Source organism: Oncorhynchus tshawytscha, linkage group LG13 (genome assembly GCF_018296145.1).
Source record: "Oncorhynchus tshawytscha isolate Ot180627B linkage group LG13, Otsh_v2.0, whole genome shotgun sequence".
NCBI lineage: Eukaryota > Metazoa > Chordata > Actinopteri > Salmoniformes > Salmonidae > Oncorhynchus > Oncorhynchus tshawytscha.
The window spans coordinates 42,283,456-42,302,670 of NC_056441.1; the positions used below are offsets into that span (position 1 = coordinate 42,283,456).

The following is a 19,215-nucleotide window of genomic DNA, read 5'->3' on the forward strand; positions in this document are numbered from 1 at the left end:
GCTCCGCCCTGTCCTTCCAGAATGGGCTGAAGCGTGATGCTATCTCGTACCCTCGGAATTGCAGTTATGCGGTTCAGAAATACAAGGCTCCTGGTTCGCCTGCCCTGCAGCTAATTCTATTCGCGTCCTACTTCTCTGATGTTAATGTCCGTAGGTGAATGTAAAAAGGGGCGTTTACAGGAGGTGCCTCTACCGCCACTCCTGCCATCCTACACAGGAGTCAGCGAGGGCTCCAGGAGAGAGGGAGTTATACAGAAAATGAAGGGAAATGAAAGAGAGAAAATGATGGAGAGAGGGTCAAATCAAAAGGCAAAAAAGACAGAGAGGGAGGGACAGCTTCGAAGACAAAGACAAAAAATAGAGCGTGCACTTGCAGAAACGCAAGACCAGGAAACAAAAGAATCCATAGTAGGGCTCCATTGGGCATCCCTGAGCCCACTCCACTTCACTGTAGTGCTGTAGGACTCTGCTATACTCCGGCACCTGGCACCCGTGCAGAACCAGCAGCCTAGCTTCCCTCTGTAGAGCAGAGCAGAGCTGCCTGTGGCTCCAGATGGCCGGGGACGGAGAACACGGTGACCAGGGCTCCCTGAGGTCACACTGACACCATCGCCAGCAGCACTCACTCATAACCATTCACTCACAAGCTCACAGCCACGGAGCATCTGTGGTCATAAGCCATGCAGGGTGTGCAGGATACACTATGCATACATTCATTGTGCTACAGTTACATTTACAGCTAAATACACTTGACGGTAAATCCAAGTCAAGTCCCTGAGTCCCGTGTGATAGTTATGGCTCTGCGCGATGAACTAGAGATAATCGGAAAAGAGAAAAGGGAAGATGCAATCTAATTTTCCCCTTGTTTTTTTCCCCTTCTCTCCGATATAATTAATTTTGAACGTCAAAAGGCTGAACACACTCACACAAAGCAGTCGTAATGAGATACGGACGTGAGTGCGTAAGGGGCAGGACTCTGTAGCTCGCTCAGTGCTTATGAGGAGGCGGTGGCGGCGGGTACAGTAGACTAATATATGTGTGTAGATAGGGGCCAAGCTGTCAGTTGATGAATGAGAAGAAGGCCACAGTGCCCAAGCGCTGTGTTATGTGCAGCACACGAGTAGATAAATGAAAATATCCACTCCACTGAGTGACAGCTACATGTAGAGGGATTGTATGGCGAGATAACAGGCTCAGGCAGATAAAAAAAAATAAAAAAAACAGAGGTGTGGGCGTGGGTTGATTAATGATCAAAAAGCCCCTGGATTGTGGTGGCGAGCTAGGGGAGGGAAAACAAGGGAGAGAGGGAGCTAGTTGAGAGGCTGCTGCCAACCTTTATTGTTGTGTGTGACTAAATGAGCTTCTTGCAAGGATTTCAACAGCACTGCCTCGGCAAGTGATTTCGTTCAGTCATTCTTGAAGCACATATTAAGAATTGTGTCTAGAAATGACTAATTGTGTTGTATGATGCTTTGTTATATGAATATGTTGTGCCATGTGAATAATAGGCATATAGCCTGAGAACAGTAAATATAATATCCTCCACTAGATGTTGGAACATTGCTGCAGGGACTTCCATTCAGCCACAAGAGCGTTAGTGAGGTCAGGGACTGATGTTGGGCGGTTAGGCCTGGCTCGCAGTCAGCGTTCCAATTCAGGTGTTCGATGGGGTTGAGGTCAGGGCTTAGAACCAGTCAAGTTCTTCCACACCGATCTCGACAAACCATTTTTGTATGGACCTCGCTTTGTGCACAGTGGCATTGTCATGCTGGAACAGGACAGGGCTTTCCCCAAACTGTTGCCACAAAGTTGGAAGCACAGAATCTTCTAAAATGTCATTGAATGCTGCAGTGTTAAGACTTCACTTCGCAGGTACTAAAGGGTCTAGCCCGAACAATGAAAAACAGCCCCAGACCATTATTCCTCCTCCACCAAACTTGGGAGTTGGCTCTATGCATTCGGGCAGGTAGCGTTCTCCTGACATCCGCCAAACCCAGATTGGATCGTCGGACTGCCAGATGAAGCGTGATTCATCACTCCAGAGAACGTGTTTCCACTGGTCCAGAGTCAAATTGCGGCAAGGTTTATACCACTCCAGCATACGCTTGCATTGCGCATGGTGATATTAGGCTTGTGTGTGTCTGCTCAGCCATGGAAACCCATTTCATGAAGCTCCCGACGAACAGTTATTGTGCTGATGTTGCTTTTAGAGGCAACTTGGAACTCGGTAGTGAGTGTTGTGATCGAGGACAGACGATTTTTACACACTACGTGCCTCAGCACTTGGGGTTCCCATTCTGTGAGCTTGTGTGGCCTACCACTTTGCGGCTGAGACGTTATTGATCCTAGACGTTTCCACTTCACAATAACAGCACTTACACTTGACAGGGGCAGCTGTAGCAGGGCAGAAATTTACAGCCTTATTCTAAAATGTATTAAATTATTATTTTTTCTCACAAGCTACACACAATACCCCAGAATGACAAAGTGAAAACAGTTTTTCTATTGTGCTAATTTATTAACAATTAAAACAGAAATACCTTATTTACATAAGTATTCAGACCCTTTCTCAAAATTAAGCTCAGTGGCACACTGTTTCCATTGATCATCCTTGAAATGTTTCTACATTACATTTCTTGATTGTGGTAAATTCAATTAATTGGACATGATTTGGAAAGGCACACACCTGCCTATATAAGGTCCCACAGTTGACAGTGCATGTCAGAGCTCTGAGACAGGATTGTGTTGAGGCACAGAACTGGGGAAGGGAAGCAAAAAATGTCTGCAGCATTGAAGGTCCCCAAGAATACAGTGGCCTCCATCATTCTTAAATGGAAAAAGTTTGGAACCACCAAGACTCTTTCTAGAGCTGGCCGCCCGGCCAAACTGAGCAATCGGGGGAGAAAGGCCTTGGTCAGGGAGGTGACCAAGAACCCAATAGTCACTTTGACAGAGCTCTAGAGTTCCTCTGTGGAAATGGTAGAACCTTCCAGAAGGACAACAATCTCTGCAGCACTCCACCAATCAGGCCTTTATTGTAGAGTGGCCACTCCTCAGTAAAAGGCACATGACAGCCCGTTTGGAGTTTGCCAAAAGGCACCTAAAGGACTCTCAGACCATGAGAAACAAGTTTTTATGGTCTGATGAAACCAAGACTGAAGTCTCCGGCCTGAATGCCAAGCCTCACGTCTGGAGGAAACCTGGCACCATCCCTACGGTGAAACATGGTGATGGCAGCATCATTTTCAGCGGCTGGGACTGTGAGACTTGTCAGGATTGAGGGAAAGATGAACAGAGCAAAGTACAGAGAGATCCTTGATGAAAACGTGCTCCAGAGTGCTCAGGACCTCAGACTGGGGCGAAGGTTCACCATTCAACAGGACAATGACCCTAATCACACAGCCAAGACAATGCAGGAGTGGCTTAGGGACAAGTCTCTGAATGTCCTTGAGTGGCCCAGGACATCTCTGGAGACACCATTAAAATAGCTGTGCAGCAACGCTCCCCATCCAACCTGACAAAGCTTGGGAGGATTTGCAGAGAAGAATGGGAGAAACTCCCCAAATACAGGTGTTCCAAGCTTTTAGCTTCATACCCAAGAAGACTTGAGGCTGTAATCACTGCCAAAGGTGCTTCAATAAAGTACTGAGTAAAGGGTCTGAATATGTATGTAAATGTGATATTTCAGTTTATTATTTTGTAGTAAATTTGCAAAAATGTAATCAATTTAAGAATAAGGCTGTAACGTAACAAAATGTGGAAAAAGTTAAGAGGTCTGAAAACTTTCAGAATACACTGTATAGTGTACGTTCCTAGTCTAGTTTCACAGCATATCCACCATTAAAACTCAATTGAACAAAAAAACGTAGAGCTCATGATTTCCTCTGCCTTTGATGAAGCTACACTGAAAGGCTACACCCAGTATGGGGATATAGAACTGGCCAGCCAACGGCTCTTAGACAGGCTTGAAAGCAGCAGGATTTAGATGGGCCTGTTGTTATTTCTGCAGCACAATGGCTTCCCCCGTGTAATGTAACCAAACCCTTTTCCTTGCATTTAACCAGCCCCTCCCTCTATCCCTCCCTCTGGCCCCCATCTCCCACCACCACCCTCCCACTATAAGGAATCAGAGAGAGTATAAATGGAGCCCAAGGTCCAGACAGACACAGGCATAGAGCCACTCAATGGGCTCCATTGATTGGTGTTTACTCAAGGCCCTGGATATTTTTTTAAATATTTCCTTATTGAACCTTTATTTAAGTAAAAAGTCAGTTTTAAGAACAAATTCTTATTTACATTGATGGCCTTCCTTGGCCTACCCGGACGACGCTGGGCCAATTGTGAGCCGCCCAATGGGACTCCCAATCACGGCCGGTTGTGATACAGCCTGCATTCAAACCAGGGTCTGTAGTGACGCCTCTATGACTGAGATGCAGTGCCTTAGACCAGGGATCACATCACCAACAAACTAACATGGTCCAAGCACACCAAGATAGTCGTGAAGAGGGCACAACAAAACCTATTCACCCTCAGGAGACTGAAAAGATTTGCCATGGGTCCTCAGATCCTCAAAAGGTTCTACAGCTGCACCATCGAGCATCCTGACGGTTGCATCACTGCCTGGTATGGCAACTGCTCGGACTCCGACCGCAAGGCACTACAGAGGTTAGTACGAACGGCCAAGTACATCACTGGGGCCAAGCTTCCTACCAGGCGGTGTCAGAGGAAGGCCCTAAAAACTGGCAAAGACTCCAGCCACCCTAGTCATAGGCTGTTCTCTCTGCTACCGCACGACAAGAGTTACCGGAGCGCCAAGTCTAGGTTCAAGAGGCTTCTTAACAGCTTCTACCCCCAAGCCATAAGACTCCCGAACATCTAATCAAATGGCTACCCAGATTATTTGCATTGACCCCCACCCCTCTCCCCCTATTTACACCACTGCTATTCTCTGTTGTTGTCATCTATGCATAGTCACTTCAATAACTCTACCTACATGTACATACTACATACTGTACAACTAACCGGTGCCCCCTCACATTGACTCTGTACCGGTACTCCCCTGTAAATAGTCTCGCTATTGTTGTTTTACTGCTGCTCTTTAATTACTTGTTACTATTTTCACTTAATCTTGCACATATTTTTGGAAACTGCATTGTTGGTTGGAGGCTCGTAAGTAAGCATTTCACTGTAAGGTTGTCGTATTCGCCACATGTAACTAATGAAATTTGATTTTCATTTCATTTCATTTAGACCGCTGCGCCACTCGGGAGCCCATATTAGCCTGTGTCTATCTCCTTGTCTGCTCCTCAGCATTCTCGGGTTCTCTCTGTATGCTCTACTAGCGTGACTGTAACACAGACCGTGTGTGTCTCTGCCTGTCTGTCGGATCTCTTGATTGACGTGTCATAGTAATACAGTAGACTCAGGTGACTACTGTAGCCTGTACCGAAGATGATGACTTTCTCTGCATTAGCAAGGCAATTCATCGAAAGGAAATGGATTGAAAAGGGATTTCCCATGGGCAAAAAAATAAATACATACAAATATATCTACTGTGACGTTATCTTGATCTTCCGCAACTTGTACTTTGGCATTTTTTTTAGGCGCAAACAAAAATAGCTGCCACTTCAAGTTGATAAGGATCATCATGAGACATGCCAAGGCATGCAGAACGTTGCCAACAGACATAGCTATTGGATGAAATGCACACATTACCCATAATAACTATCATTAAATGACATAATTGATCTGAGGCTTAATTGTTCAGGGGACATACATTTACTGTAATTTCCTCATTTGTGAAATATCTATCATTCACTTATGATTCAAATCAAACAAATACTCAAATACAGAAAGTTCTGTGAAATCCTAGTCACTATGTTCAATAAAGTGTCGTACAGTATCTGAGAGAGATTCAGTGGTGCCTCTGTTCATTCTTAGAGCCGGATGGGAATAGAAACAAGCCTTTAAACGATTCCCTTATCAACGCACTGTCCTGCAGGCTCCCTTCCCCGTCGCCCCTTATAAAACATGCCACAAAAATGCTCTTTCAGGAATCAATAATCTTGTTCAAGAGAAGCACATGCTACGCTCCACTGCACTAATCAATAGAGGGCCAAAATGTTATTGTTTCAGCTAATTTCTGAGTTGTACATGTTAATCCTCGCCGTCAACTGGAATGTGCTGATCGAACAGTAGCGGGTCCACTGAATTATATGCGGAGATGTGAGACATTTCAAATGGAGATTGAAATCGCCTTTTCGACTATGAAATCCTGTCGTACAAAGAAGGCGTAAGACAGTGTTTAACTCTTAATATGCTTTCCATCCTAATAGAACCCAGATGTTCTGTAGATTCTATATATTCCTCAGCGGACAGAGAAGTATTGCCATAAAATTTTATTGCCAAAAAATTTTTTATTGCCAAAAAATTTTATGACAATTGCCATTGTCATAAAATGGAGTCGGAAAGGACAACTTGGTATGAGTTACGTTCTCTAGAATCCCTACCCCCCTCATCATCGCTTGCAGTTATTTATGATCATTTGGGAGAATGAGGCCATATCAAGAGCATGCTGAAATGAAGATTAACAGACGGACATGGGATGACTGCAGACGGAAGCTTAATTCAGGCGTCCTGCCTGTGAGGCCAAGCGGCTGCCATCTGATGCTGGGGCCCAACCTGCCCACCTAACTGCCAAGGCCCTCTCCTCTACTCTACCATTCAATGATAATTAATGGGATAGCAGCTCTACCTCCCTGCACTCTCTGTCAAAGAGACAGAGAGCCCTCTGCTCTCACATCACTGGCCCTGGTCACAGTCCCAAATACACTACCGTTCAAAACTTTGGAGTCACTTAGAAATGTATTTGTTTTTGAAAGAAAAGCACATTTTTTGTCCATTAAAATAACATCAAATGTATCAGAAATACAGTGTAGACATTGTTAATGTTGTAAATGACTATTGAAGCTGGAAACTGCTGATTTCTAATGGAATATCTACATAGCCGTACAGAGGCCCATTATCAGCAACCATCACTCCTGTGTTCCAATGGCACATTGTGTTAGCTAATCCAAGTTTATCATTTTAAAAGGCTAATTGATCATTAGAAAACCCTTTTGCAATTATGTTAGAACAGCTGAAAACTGTTGTCCCGATTAAAGAAGCAATAAAACTGTCCTTCTTTAGACTAGTTGAGTATCTGGAGCATCAGCATTTGTGGGTTCGATTACAGGCTCAAAATGGCCAGAAACAAAGCACTTTCTTCTGAAACTATTCCATGCGAGAAATTGCCAAGAAACTGAAGATCTCCTACAACGCTGTGTACTACTCCCTTCACAGAACAGCGCAAACTAGCCCTAACCAGAATAGAAAGAGGAGTGGGAGGCCCCAGTGCACTTCTGAGCAAGAGGACAAGTACATTAGAGTGTCTAGTTTGAGAAACAGATGCCTCACAAGTCCTCAACTGGCAGCTTCATTAAATAGTACCCGCAAAACACCAATCTCAACGTCTACAGTGAAGGGGAGACTCTTCACTGTTGACATTTCTAAGTGACCCCAGACTTTTGAACGGTAGTGTACATAGGGTATACATACCACTAATTGGCACTAGCTAGAGTAACGAGCCAGGAAAATGAAACCCTTTCTTGGAAAATTCACTGCTATTTGGCTTGCTCGCAGCTGTTGGGTGGACGAGTTTGCATGACATGGATATCGCACTCAAGTATACACCAATCGCTGACGGAGGCAAGATCCTGTTCGCGCTGACCTTGAGTAGGGGTGACGATAAAGAGGGGGGATGCCTGTTGCAGTGGAGTGGGGAGGGAGGGACAGAGGAAGGAAAGGAGGGATGAGGGGCATGTTAACTTAAAATGACACAACAACTAGGTTCCAGTTTAATAACCCGTTGTGAGGGGGGCAGTATTTTTGTTTTTGGAAAAATAACATTCCAATAGTAAATGGGATATTTTGTCAGGACAAGATGCTAGAATATGCATATAATTGACAGCTTAGGATAGAAAACACTCTAAAACTGTAAAAATATTGTCTGTGAGTATAACAGAACTGATGTTGCAGGCAAAAGCCTGAGAAAAATCCAATCCGGAAGTGCCTCATGTTTTGAAAGCTCTGCGTTCCAATGCGTCCCTATTGAGCAGTGAATGGGCGATCAACCAGATTACTTTTTCTATGTATTCCCCAAGGTGTCTACAGCATTGTGACGTAGTTTTACGCATTTATGTTGAAGAATACCCGTAAGCGGCTACATTGTGTAAGTGGTCACCTGATGGCTCTCAGAGTGATTCTCGCGTAAAATACAGAGGTAGCCATTTTTCCAATCGGTCCTACTGAAAAACCAATTGTCCCGGTGGATATATTATCGAATAGATATTTGAAAAACACCTTGAGGATTGATTCTAAACAACGTTTGCCATGTTTCTGTCGATATTATGGAGCTAATTTGGAATATTTTTCGGTCGTTTTCGTGACTGCAATTTCCGATCGATTTCTCAGCCAAATGTGAAGAACAAACGGAGCTATTTCGCCTACAAAAATAATATTTTGGGAAAAAAGGAACATTGGCTATCTAACTGGGAGTCTCGTGAGTGAAAACATCCGAAGCTCATCAAAGGTAAACAATTTAATTTGATTGCTTTTCTGATTTTCGTGACCAAGTTACCTGCTGCTAGCTGGACAAAATGCTATGCTAGGCTATCGATAAACTTACACAAATGCTTGTATAGCTTTGGCTGTAAAGCATATTTTGATTTATATCTGAGATGACAGGGTGACTAACAAAAGGCTGAGCTGTGTCTCAAAATATTTCACTTGTGATTTTCATGAATAGGAATATTTTCTAGGAATATTTATGTCCGTTGCGTTATTAGTGTCAGTCGATGATTACGCTCCCGGACCAGGGATGGGGGTTCACTAGTTAACAATGTTTACTACACCGTATTTTCACAAAATATGGTTGCCATTGCACTCAGACCAGGTCCATCAACAGTGAGACTACCACCAGGCGTACTAATCACAGAGTGACGGCACCGTAGTGACAGAAATATAGGGATACTTAAAACATGAACTTAACAGAGCAATGAGAGACCTGAGATGAGCTCCTCTGAGATATGAGACAGAGAAAAAGAGGGAGGGAGAGGTGGGAGAAAGAGGGATAGAGAGGGGAGGGGGCAGGGTGAGAGGGAAACCATATGGCAGCAGCACAAATGTATTAAACCATAAATCAGAAGAGAAACCAGTGGGCTACCAGGTGGGGATATTCTCCTCTAGTATCCTCTAGTTAGCTACCTCAGCAGCTCTTCACAATGGGGAGGGAAGATGACAAAATACTTTATCTGCATTAGTGTACCTTATTGATGACGGAGGACTTCTAGTCTTCTCGACTGTCCCCCCCATCAGCCAACAACCAGAGTCCAGGTTTCCACGCCAGAGTTAGTGATGCGTACAACGGCTAGAGCAAACGTGAGCAGCCAGTTTACTGTCAGTCTACGTGCTGGCCAACATGTCGGTTATCATGATAAAGGCATTGCTGAGCCAGGATAGGAGATACGGCTTTTATTGTATTACTAAAGGTAGGAGATATTGGTGGGTAGTAATCTCATTGGTTGATTGATTGAATGTATTACATGCGGACCACACTGCTCGCAACGTGTGCGTGAGTGATGCAAAAATAAATGTACACAAACGTGTTATTTAATCATTGCACACACACTGCTCGTGTGTGCGTCAACGAGTGTCTGCGTAGTCAGGCGCTAAAATACAACTTCTATTTGTGACGCTTGACGCGGTGCAAGTCCAGCCAATCCCATCTCCTCATTCGTTTTTAGGAGCATATACAGTTGAAGTCGGAAGTTTACATACACCTTAGCCAAACACATTTAAACTCAGTTTTTCACAATTCCTGACATTTAATCGTTGTATAAATTCCCTGCCTTAGGTCAGTTAGGATCACCACTTTATTTTAAGAATGTGAAATGTCAGAATAATACTAGAGAGAATTATTTATTTCAAACGTTATTTCTTTCATCACATTCCCAGTAGGTCAGAAGTTTACATACACTCAATTAGTATTTGGTAGCATTGCCTTTCAATTGTTTAACTTGGGTCAAACGTTTCGGGTAGCCTTCCACAAGCTTCCCACAATAAGTTGGGTGAATTTTGGCCCATTCCTCCTGACAGAGCTGTTGTAACTGAGTCAGGTTTGTAGGCCTCCTTGCTCGCACACACTTTTTCAGTTCTGCCCACAAATTTAATTTAGGATTGAGGTCAGGGCTTTGTGATGGCCACTCCAATACCTTGCCTTTGTTATCCTTAAGCAATTTTGCCACAACTTTTGAAGTATGCTTGGGGTCATTGTCCATTTGGAAGACCCATTTTGTGACCAAGATTTAACTTCCTGACTGATGTCTTGAGATGTTGCTTCAATATATCCACATAAGTTTCCTCCCTCATTATGCCATCTATTTTGTGAAGTGCACCAGTCCCTCCGGCAGCAAAGCACCCCCACATCATGATGCTGCCACCCCCGTGCTTCACGGTTGGGATTGTGCTCTTGCAAGCCTCCCCCTTTTTCCTTCAAACATAACGATGGTCATTATGGCCAAATAGTTATATTTTTGTTTCATCAGACCAGAGGACATTTCTCCAAAAAGTATGATCTTTGTCCCCATGTGCAGTTGCAAACCTTAGTCTGGTTTTTTTATGGCAGTTTTGGAACAGTGGCTTCTTCCTTTCTGAGCGGCCTTTCAGGTTATGTTGATATAGGACTCGTTTTACTGTGGATATAGATACTTTTGTACCTGTTTCCTCCAGCATCTTCACAAGGTCCTTTGCTGTTGTTCTGGAATTGATTTGCACTTTTCGCACCAAAGTACATTCATCTCTAGGAGACAGAACACATCTCCTTCCTGAGGCTGTATGGCTGTGTGGTCCCATGGAGTTTATACTTGCATACTATTGTTTGTACAGATGAATGTGGTACCTTCAGGCATTTGAATATTGCTCCCAAGGATGAACCAGACTTGTGTTGAGGTCTACAATTTTTTTTCTTAGGTCTTGGCTGATTTCTTTTGATTTTCCCATGATGTCAAGCAAAGAGGCACTGAGTTTGAAGGTAGGCCTTGAAATACATCCACAGGTACACCTGCAATTGACTCAAATTATGTAAATTAGCCTATCAGAAGTTTCTAAAGCCATGACATCATTTTGTGGAATTTTCCAAGCTGTCTCATAGCACAGTCAACTTAGTGTATGTACATTTCTGACCCACTGGAATTGTGATACAGTGAATTATAACTGAAATAATATTTCTGTAAACAAGTCCAAAGTAGAAGAAGAGCCTGAAAGAGGAGAGATGACGAGAAACTAATTCGGTTTACTCTTTTATCTGTGGACTAATTGTCGGAGTAGATGAGCTTCTGCATTTCAGGTAAAATAACAACCAAATATTTCTATCCCAGGACAAATTAGGTAGCAACAGTAAGCTAGCTAGATAAATTGCCATGAATGTTTAATGATTTTTGACATGTCCCCAAGTTAATATAGTTGGTTCAAAGTTCAATTCAATATTTCAACCTGCGTGTCCTGATCATGTCTAGGGTGGTTGGACAAAATCAACATAAACGCAATGGCACACGAGCGGTCTGGTCAGCATGTTAGATAATTGAAAGTGGTAGGCTCCTCCAGCCGTAGACAACATTACATACATTAAAAACAAAATAAAGCCTGTAGGCTTATTTCCATTGTGGTTCTCACTATAAAACTCTAATCCAGTTAGCCTCAATTAATCAACCTTCCGGACAGCTCCACTAGCCGTACCGAGGGCGGACAAACTAGCATTGTGATCCCTCGCCAAGTGACAGAGACATGCAAACCCCAGCAAGCCACTTGCCATATGAAACCATCACGGCCAAGGCCAGTCATCCATCACACCACATCCCCACTCAGCGGCTTGACAGGAGGAGCGAGGGAGGGGGGGTGAGGAGGATGGAGGAGGGAAGGGGGTTTGGGGTAGGGATGTGGGATGTGGGAGGGAGGGAGGTTAAAGTTTACTGACGAGGGAGGGGGAGGAGGAGGATGGGGGAGGGAGGGAGCTTAAAGTTTACTGACGAGGGAGGTGGGAGGAGGAGGATGGGGGGAGGAAGGGAGGTTAAAGGTACTGAAGTGATGGGTGTCCTACCTTGGTCTGGAGGTAGTGGGGGTAGTAGTATGTGTACTGAGGGTACATTGGTTGCTGTTCCAATCGCTTGCCCATGTAGCTGGAATCCTTAGCGCCGTGGCAGGGAATGGTTGCGCGGAGGCGGAGGACGAGCGTTAGTAGTACTGGGGCTCGGCTCTCTGACTGTAGGTCCCTTTTTTTCCCCCGTCCACACTGGTGTCTTGTATCACTGCTGGTCCTCCGGAGCAGGCAGTGTTCGTCTGACAGAGAGTGGCTGGGGAGAGGGGTTGCCTCTGTGGGGGTAGCTCCTGCCTGACGACGCCTTTTAGTTAAATCTCCTGGTGTGTTACAAACGGAAGCTGCTGCGTGTCCTGTCTGTCCCTCACTGGCTGGTGTCGGATAGTAACGCGTGAGAAGAGAGGTAGAGGAGGAAGAGGAGAAGGATGAGGAGGAGCAGGTGGCAGTGGCTTTAGGCAGTCCTGCGAACAAATTGCTGGCACAGGACAGTGTGGGAGAGGAGAAAAGGAAAGACAAGGAAAAGGGGGAGGATAGATAGATCACTTTTCTATTTAAGCTGTCTTGCTATAGCTTACCTCGCTCCTCGGCTTCAACCTCTCTCACACTCTCTGTCGCTCAATCGGCTGCTCTCTCTCACAGCTCTCTCTCTCTCTCTCTCTCTTTCTCTCTCTCCTCTGTAGTCTGATATCCCAGCTGCTCTGTGTTGTACTGTCGGAAACAGGATATATCCTCAGCGGCGTGCTAACAGATACACTTTGGGAAGAGTCCGTATCAGGCAGGAGCAATCTCAGTGTGTAACAGTTCAGCCAGAGAAGAGCAGATTACACAGAAACAATCCCAGCTCCTAATTGATATGGCACCAAGAAAAAAAGGAATCTCCACCGGTCCACTGGTTCAGAGGAAAAGAGAGAAAAAAATATAATGAGAAGCACAATGACAGTGTCCCAGGTGCCCAACAGACAGACAATCCAGAGAGTCTCCTGTCTGCGATCCTCCCTTTTCCTGCTCTTCTAAAATGTGTTCCTTGTTTCTTCTTGCCTGCTTCGCTCTCAGTCACTCCTCCCAGCAGCCTGCCTCTCTCTCTCTCTCTCTCTCTCTCTCTCTCTCTCTCTCTCTCTCTCTCTTCCACACTGTAACAGGGCGGTAAAGGGGGCTCGTCCTGCACTGTGAGCTGACTGCCTCCTCCTTCCACAGCCGGTAGGAGGGACTTGAGTCGGCTCCGAGCAAGAAAGAGATCCAGACATAGACCAGGGGGCTGCAGTATTTCCACAGCCAGAGAAAGGAGCGGGGAGAGGGGGACGGCAGGCAGGCTGTAGCGTGTGGAGTCGATTCCCCCTACTGGCTGCCAAAGGACCTAACGCCCGGTTCAAACTCTCCTTCATCAATGTGGTCTGATTTGACTTCTGAACCAATCAGTAACCTTGAATATTACTCCATATCTTTGTAAAACTATAAGATAACGTTAGGTTTTTCTTCCGGGTTCATTGGTAAAGTCTGAAAAGGTATGTTTCAAGCATTCACTTTTCTCTTGGAAGTAAAAGACTGTCCGTAGTGACAGTATATCAACATCCTGTATAATTGAAATCAAATCAAATTCATTAAAATTGTATTGGTCACATAAACCTATTTAGCAGATGTTATTGCAAGTGTAGTGAAACGCTTGTGTTCCTTGCTCCAAAAGTGCAGTAATATCTAACAATTCACAACAATACACACATCTAAAAGCAAAAGAATGGAATTAAGAAATATAGAAATATTAGGATGAGCAATGCCGGAATACAGGCATCGACTAAAATACAGTAGAATACAGTATACCCTCCATATTGTTATGATGATATATCATAACAAATCAAATTGCAAATGTATTGTGCTTGTTAAATGCAAGCAGACAGACTTGTTTTTCTGTGTAACCATGAGAGACAAGCACTGAAAAACATTCAAATACAAACGTGACTTAAGATCCTTCTAAATAGCCACTCTGGGTGCTTTGCCTCGACATAGGGAGCAATGTTTCCCAACATAGAACATTCTAGCTGACCAATTAAGCTCTTCTCACTATGAAAAGACGACATAGAGAACACTTTCCACCCACATCAGATGTGCAGAGTATGTGGCCGTTCAGAGCAGAGAGACATCACGTGGTGTTGGGGTAAAGAGTGCTTGAGGGAAAAATCACTCTCTATATATACCACCAGCTACAAACGGACACCGTTAGATGCTATAATCTGCGTTGCGTCGTGCCTAAGAACAGCCTTAGCCATAGTATACTGGCCACAGAATTCAGGGCTTGAACAACCCAGTTTATAGTATATTTTATAAACTAGTTACCAAATGTGAAATAAATGTCACACCCATATACCACACCCCCTCGGCCTGATTGCTTAAATATATGCCATTTAGCAGACGCTTTTATCCAAAGCTACTTACAGGCATGCGTGTATATATTTCATGTACAGGTGGTCCAAAGAATCAAACCCACTATCGTGGCGTTACAAGGGCCAGGCTCTGCCCACTACAGAGGACTATAAGCATGACAGTGGAGTCCAATGGACAGCAGCAGGATGGTAAAGGTTCTTCTCTTTGGTCTGCGAGAAACTTCAGCTGCACACACAGACTGTGGCTCAACCTATGAGTCCACTAATTCCTGGGCTTCAGTTTTCAGCCATCTCAATTAGCAAAATGAGCCTTGACTTCAGGGTGAGAAATTTAACTGTAGCATTATTTATAACAACAAATGTGTTATGCAAGGCATTTTAAATGGCACAAACATAGATAGATAGATATGTCAAACAATACAACAGTTTCTGAGGGGAAATTTACACAGACACACCAAACCCACGAGGGTGTTTTCCCCTCATTAAACTTTAACATTGACGTTTTCAGACCAAATTAACGATTTTCAGTGCATCACTTAAAAAATAGGTCCCAGCTCAATTATGCCACATTTTGCACATTGATTTCTAATAGCAATTTGTGTCCTCATTCAACCATGTATTTTGGTTTACAGTAGAATACATGGTCATGAATGTGGGCAGCACGCATGCAGGTTAGTGGGCAAACTGAATCAATACAAACATCCCACAGACAGAAACAAAGCAGCGAGAGAGAGAAGGGCTATGGCGTGTGGAAGAAAACATAATTATCAGAAAGGCCGCTTTTATCTGTGGAAAAGAGATTAGGCAGATATCGATTGTGGATTAGCAGATTACAGCTCCAGGACAGACGGACTGGCAGGGCAGGGTTACTCACCGAATGGAGGGATGGAGAGGGAGAGAAAGAAAGATAGAGGGTGGGGGGAGCAGTCATTTTGTGTGGTCATATCTACTGCCTTGGTGCATACCTTCACAAATAACTATTCAAAATTGACACGTTAACAGTTAACTAATTGTTAGTGCCATAAGGGGTTTGGGACTTCAATTGAGACTCAAGACTTACTTGGAACAGGGCAGATACCCTGGACTAATATTGACGTTTTATAAGGGAATGGCTCAAGACTGCTTATGTGGGTGGGTATGCAAATAAGGCCCAACTTTCATCCAAATATTCTGCTCTGTATTTCATTCCCTCACAGCAAAAAGGAAGAGTGCAGATGAATGTGGACGGGCCAGTTCTGTATCGAAACTGATAGGGGCTCTGGGATGAATCAGTGGACTGATGTCACTTTGAGGACAGGGGTGACATGAAGCCAGCTGTTTCATCATGGAGAAATCAACAGGGATGGAAGGATGGTGTTTTTTCTCCTTGTAATGCAAAGGTTCCCCGCCCTGATTCACACACATAGGCGTGTACATGCACACACTGGAACTCACACACACAATGTGAGCATGCGCGCACGCTCGAAAGCACACAAACTAGCACAGAAAAAACACACGCCCTGATTGATCTCTGCAGCTTCCAGGAAGACAGAGCCGGAGAGAGGAGGAGAAGGGAAGGATGGTCATATGGAAACCCCACAGTCTGAACTCTGAAAGGTGAGGTGTGAGCAGATAGAGACACGGCCATAACATAACGCAGGCTGGAAGAGGTTCGAAGTAGACCACACACACAGACAGTTGCCATGCAGTGAGTCATCTCTGGGATATGAAGGGAAAAGAGAAAATATTCAGACCCCTTTCCTTTTTCCACATTTTGTTACATTACAGCCTTGTTCTAAAATGTATTCAATTATTATTTGTTCCTCATCAATCTACACACTATACCCCATTATGACAAAGTGAAAACATGTTATTACTTTTGCAAATTTTTAAAAATTTAAAAACAGAAATACCTGATTTACATAATTATTCTGACCCTTCGCTATGAGACTAGAAATTGAGCTCAGGTGCATCCTGTTTCCATTCATCATCCTTGAGATGTTTCTACAACTTGATTGGAGTCTACCTGTGGTAAATTCAATTGATTGGACATGATTTGGAAAGTCACACAAACCTGTCTATATAAGGTCCCACAGTTGACAGTGCATGTCAGAGCAAAAACAAAGCCATGGGTTGAAAGGAATTGTCCGTCGAGCTCCGAGACAGGATTGTGTCGAGGCACACATCTGGGGAAGGGTACCAAAACATTTCTGCAGCATTGAAGGTCCCCAAGAATACAGTGGCCTCCATCATTGTTAAATGGAACAAGTTTGGAACCACCAAGACTCTTCCTAGAGCTGGCTGCCTGGCCAAACTGAGCAATCGGGGGAGAAGGGCCTTGGTCAGGGAGGTGACCAAGAACCCGATGGTGACTTTGACAGAGCTCTAGAGTTCCTCTGTGGAGATGGGAGAACCTTCCAGAAGGACAACTATCTCTGCAGCACTCCACCAATCAGGCTTTTATGGTAGAATGGCCAGACAGAAGCCAATCCTCAGTAAAAGGCACATGACAGCCCACTAGGAGTTTACCAAAAGGCACCTAAAGGACTCTCAGACCATGACAAACACGATTCTCTAGTCTGATGAAACCAAGATTGAACTCTTTGGCCTTAATGCCAAGCGTCAGGTTTGGCGGAAACCTGGCACCACCCCTACGGTGTAGCATGGTGGTGGCAGCATCATGCTGTAGGGATGTTTTTCAGTGACAGGGATTGGGAGACTAGTCAGGATCGAGGCAAAGATGAACGGAGCAAAGTACAGAGAGATCCTTGATGAAAACCTGCTCCAGAGCGCTCAGGACCTCAGACTTGGGCGATGGTTCACCTCCAACAGGACAACGACCCTAAGCACACAGCCAAGACAACACAGGGGTGGCTTCAGGACAAGTCTCTGAATGTCCTTGAGTGGCCCAGGCAGAGCCCGGACTCGAACCCGATCGATCGAACATCTCTGTGGAGACCTGAAAATATCTGTACAGCTACGTTCCCCATCCAACCTGACAGAGTTTGAGAGGATCTACAGAGAAAAATGGGAGAAACTCCCCAAATACAGGTGTGCCAAGCTTGTAAGGTTTTACCTAAGAAGACTCGAGGCTGTAATCGCTGCCAAAGGTACTTCAACAAATTGCTGAGTAAAGGGTCTGAATACTTATGTTAATGTCATATATCCTATTTTGTTATATACATTTGCAAAATAAAAAAAAATAAAAAAGAGTTTTTGCTTTGTCATTATGGGCTATTGTTTGTAGATTGATTAGGGGAAAAAAACACTTAACCCATTTTAGAATAAGGCTGTAACATAACAAAATGTGGAAAAATTGAAGGGGTCTCAATACTTTGCGAATGCACTGTCGATGGTTCTCCCATGGTGCAAAGTGATCACAGTCTCATCTAAACAACCCAGATGACAACCATTAATAGCAACGCTCTCCTTAGTCATCGACTTCATTGTGAGAGGAGACATTACTTCTCGAGAGTAGACCTGACTTTAATGCCACTGTCAACATCTTTTATTGGTATTAGAAAATGTACCAAATTATAGCTACATTCACAGACAAATGTATATGGGGAAGTAAAATTACATGGCAAGTTACTGTATATTTTCTTTGATTGCCAGAGATTTTTGAGTGTTCCGTAAATACTTTAATTACCTGCCCTTTTGTGTTTATTGACCTGTTTATCTGACTCGGGAGGAATATCCTACTAATATCCCTGAATCCACACTGAAAAGAGACAGGAATGAGATAGAAAGCTACAAAGAGTGGGGAGTCAAAGCAGAACAGAAACTTCTACTCTCCCCCAGGATTCCTAGAAGGTCTCTATTGACAACCAAGACCGAGACTCCCCGGCTACTCAAGCAACAACTTCCCTATGAGTGACACATTATTCACAGGGCTCGGTACAAACAAGAGGCTCCCATGTCCTTCCATTTGACGGTCGTAGGCGTTTCCTAGAACTGACCAGATGCTTGGAATTCGAGGGAGGGCCGGTACCGAGCCAAGGAAGGGTGATGGGAGAGGGGGTGGGAATGTGGGGAGCAGCACAGGGCCTCTTAATTTGTGGAAAAACACTGCAGACGTTGACAGAGGTTCTACTGGGAGCTCGAGAACCTGACCTCCGCGAGTGCCCAACGTTGTTGTTCTGCATTACTCCCCTTCCTGTGACTCATTTACTGCCATCCAAGGAAGCCAAGAAGAAGAAGGTGGAGGTCTCCCAGCACCAATGAGTAAGAAACCTGAGACCTATGAAAGGAAGAGTAACTATTGTAGTTAGAACTCCCTCTCTTTCGTTCTCTGATTAGAAGCTTCTCAGAATAACCTGAGCTGTTATGAACGATCTTGTACTGAGAAAGGAGGCCTGGGGCTAAGCTGTCGGAGTGTGAGCGGGAGTCTGTGTGTGTGTGTGTGTGTGTGTCATGAGTGCTTGCGTCATGCATGCATGCGTGTGTCCGAGAGTCTGTGATCCAGAGTGTGTGAGTTTATGTGAGTCACGTCAGCTGGCCTGCAGCTGTGGGTTTGTGTGAGGTACTGTATCACCGCAGTCAGAGAGACCGTAGTATGTGAGGGTCAGTTTGTTCTGACACCACCATGTGCCGAGGAGTGAAGTGCCATTCAGCACAGTTCCAGGATCAGATTTCCTTGCCCTAATCCTAACCTTAATCCTAATTTAACAC

General features: G+C 44.5%; 1 protein-coding gene across 3 annotated transcripts in view; it reads right to left on the reverse strand.

Annotated features, from left to right (window-relative positions):
• LOC112266044 (RNA-binding motif, single-stranded-interacting protein 3) overlaps positions 1 to 19,215 on the reverse strand; it is a 273,548-nt gene that overhangs the window by 225,067 nt on the left and 29,266 nt on the right. Inside the window, exons 1-2 of one of the 3 annotated variants that reach the window (XM_042295744.1) lie at positions 12,766 to 13,266; positions 12,194 to 12,561 (exon numbers count right to left, since the gene is read on the reverse strand). The exons of 1 other annotated variant lie outside the window; for it this stretch is intronic. In XM_042295744.1, the coding sequence (XP_042151678.1) occupies positions 12,194 to 12,268 (75 nt within the window). In that variant the 5' untranslated portion in view covers positions 12,269 to 12,561; positions 12,766 to 13,266. Of the gene's footprint in view, positions 1 to 12,193; positions 13,269 to 19,215 lie in introns of those variants that run through there. One more of the 3 variants, XM_042295743.1, reaches the window with a different exon arrangement.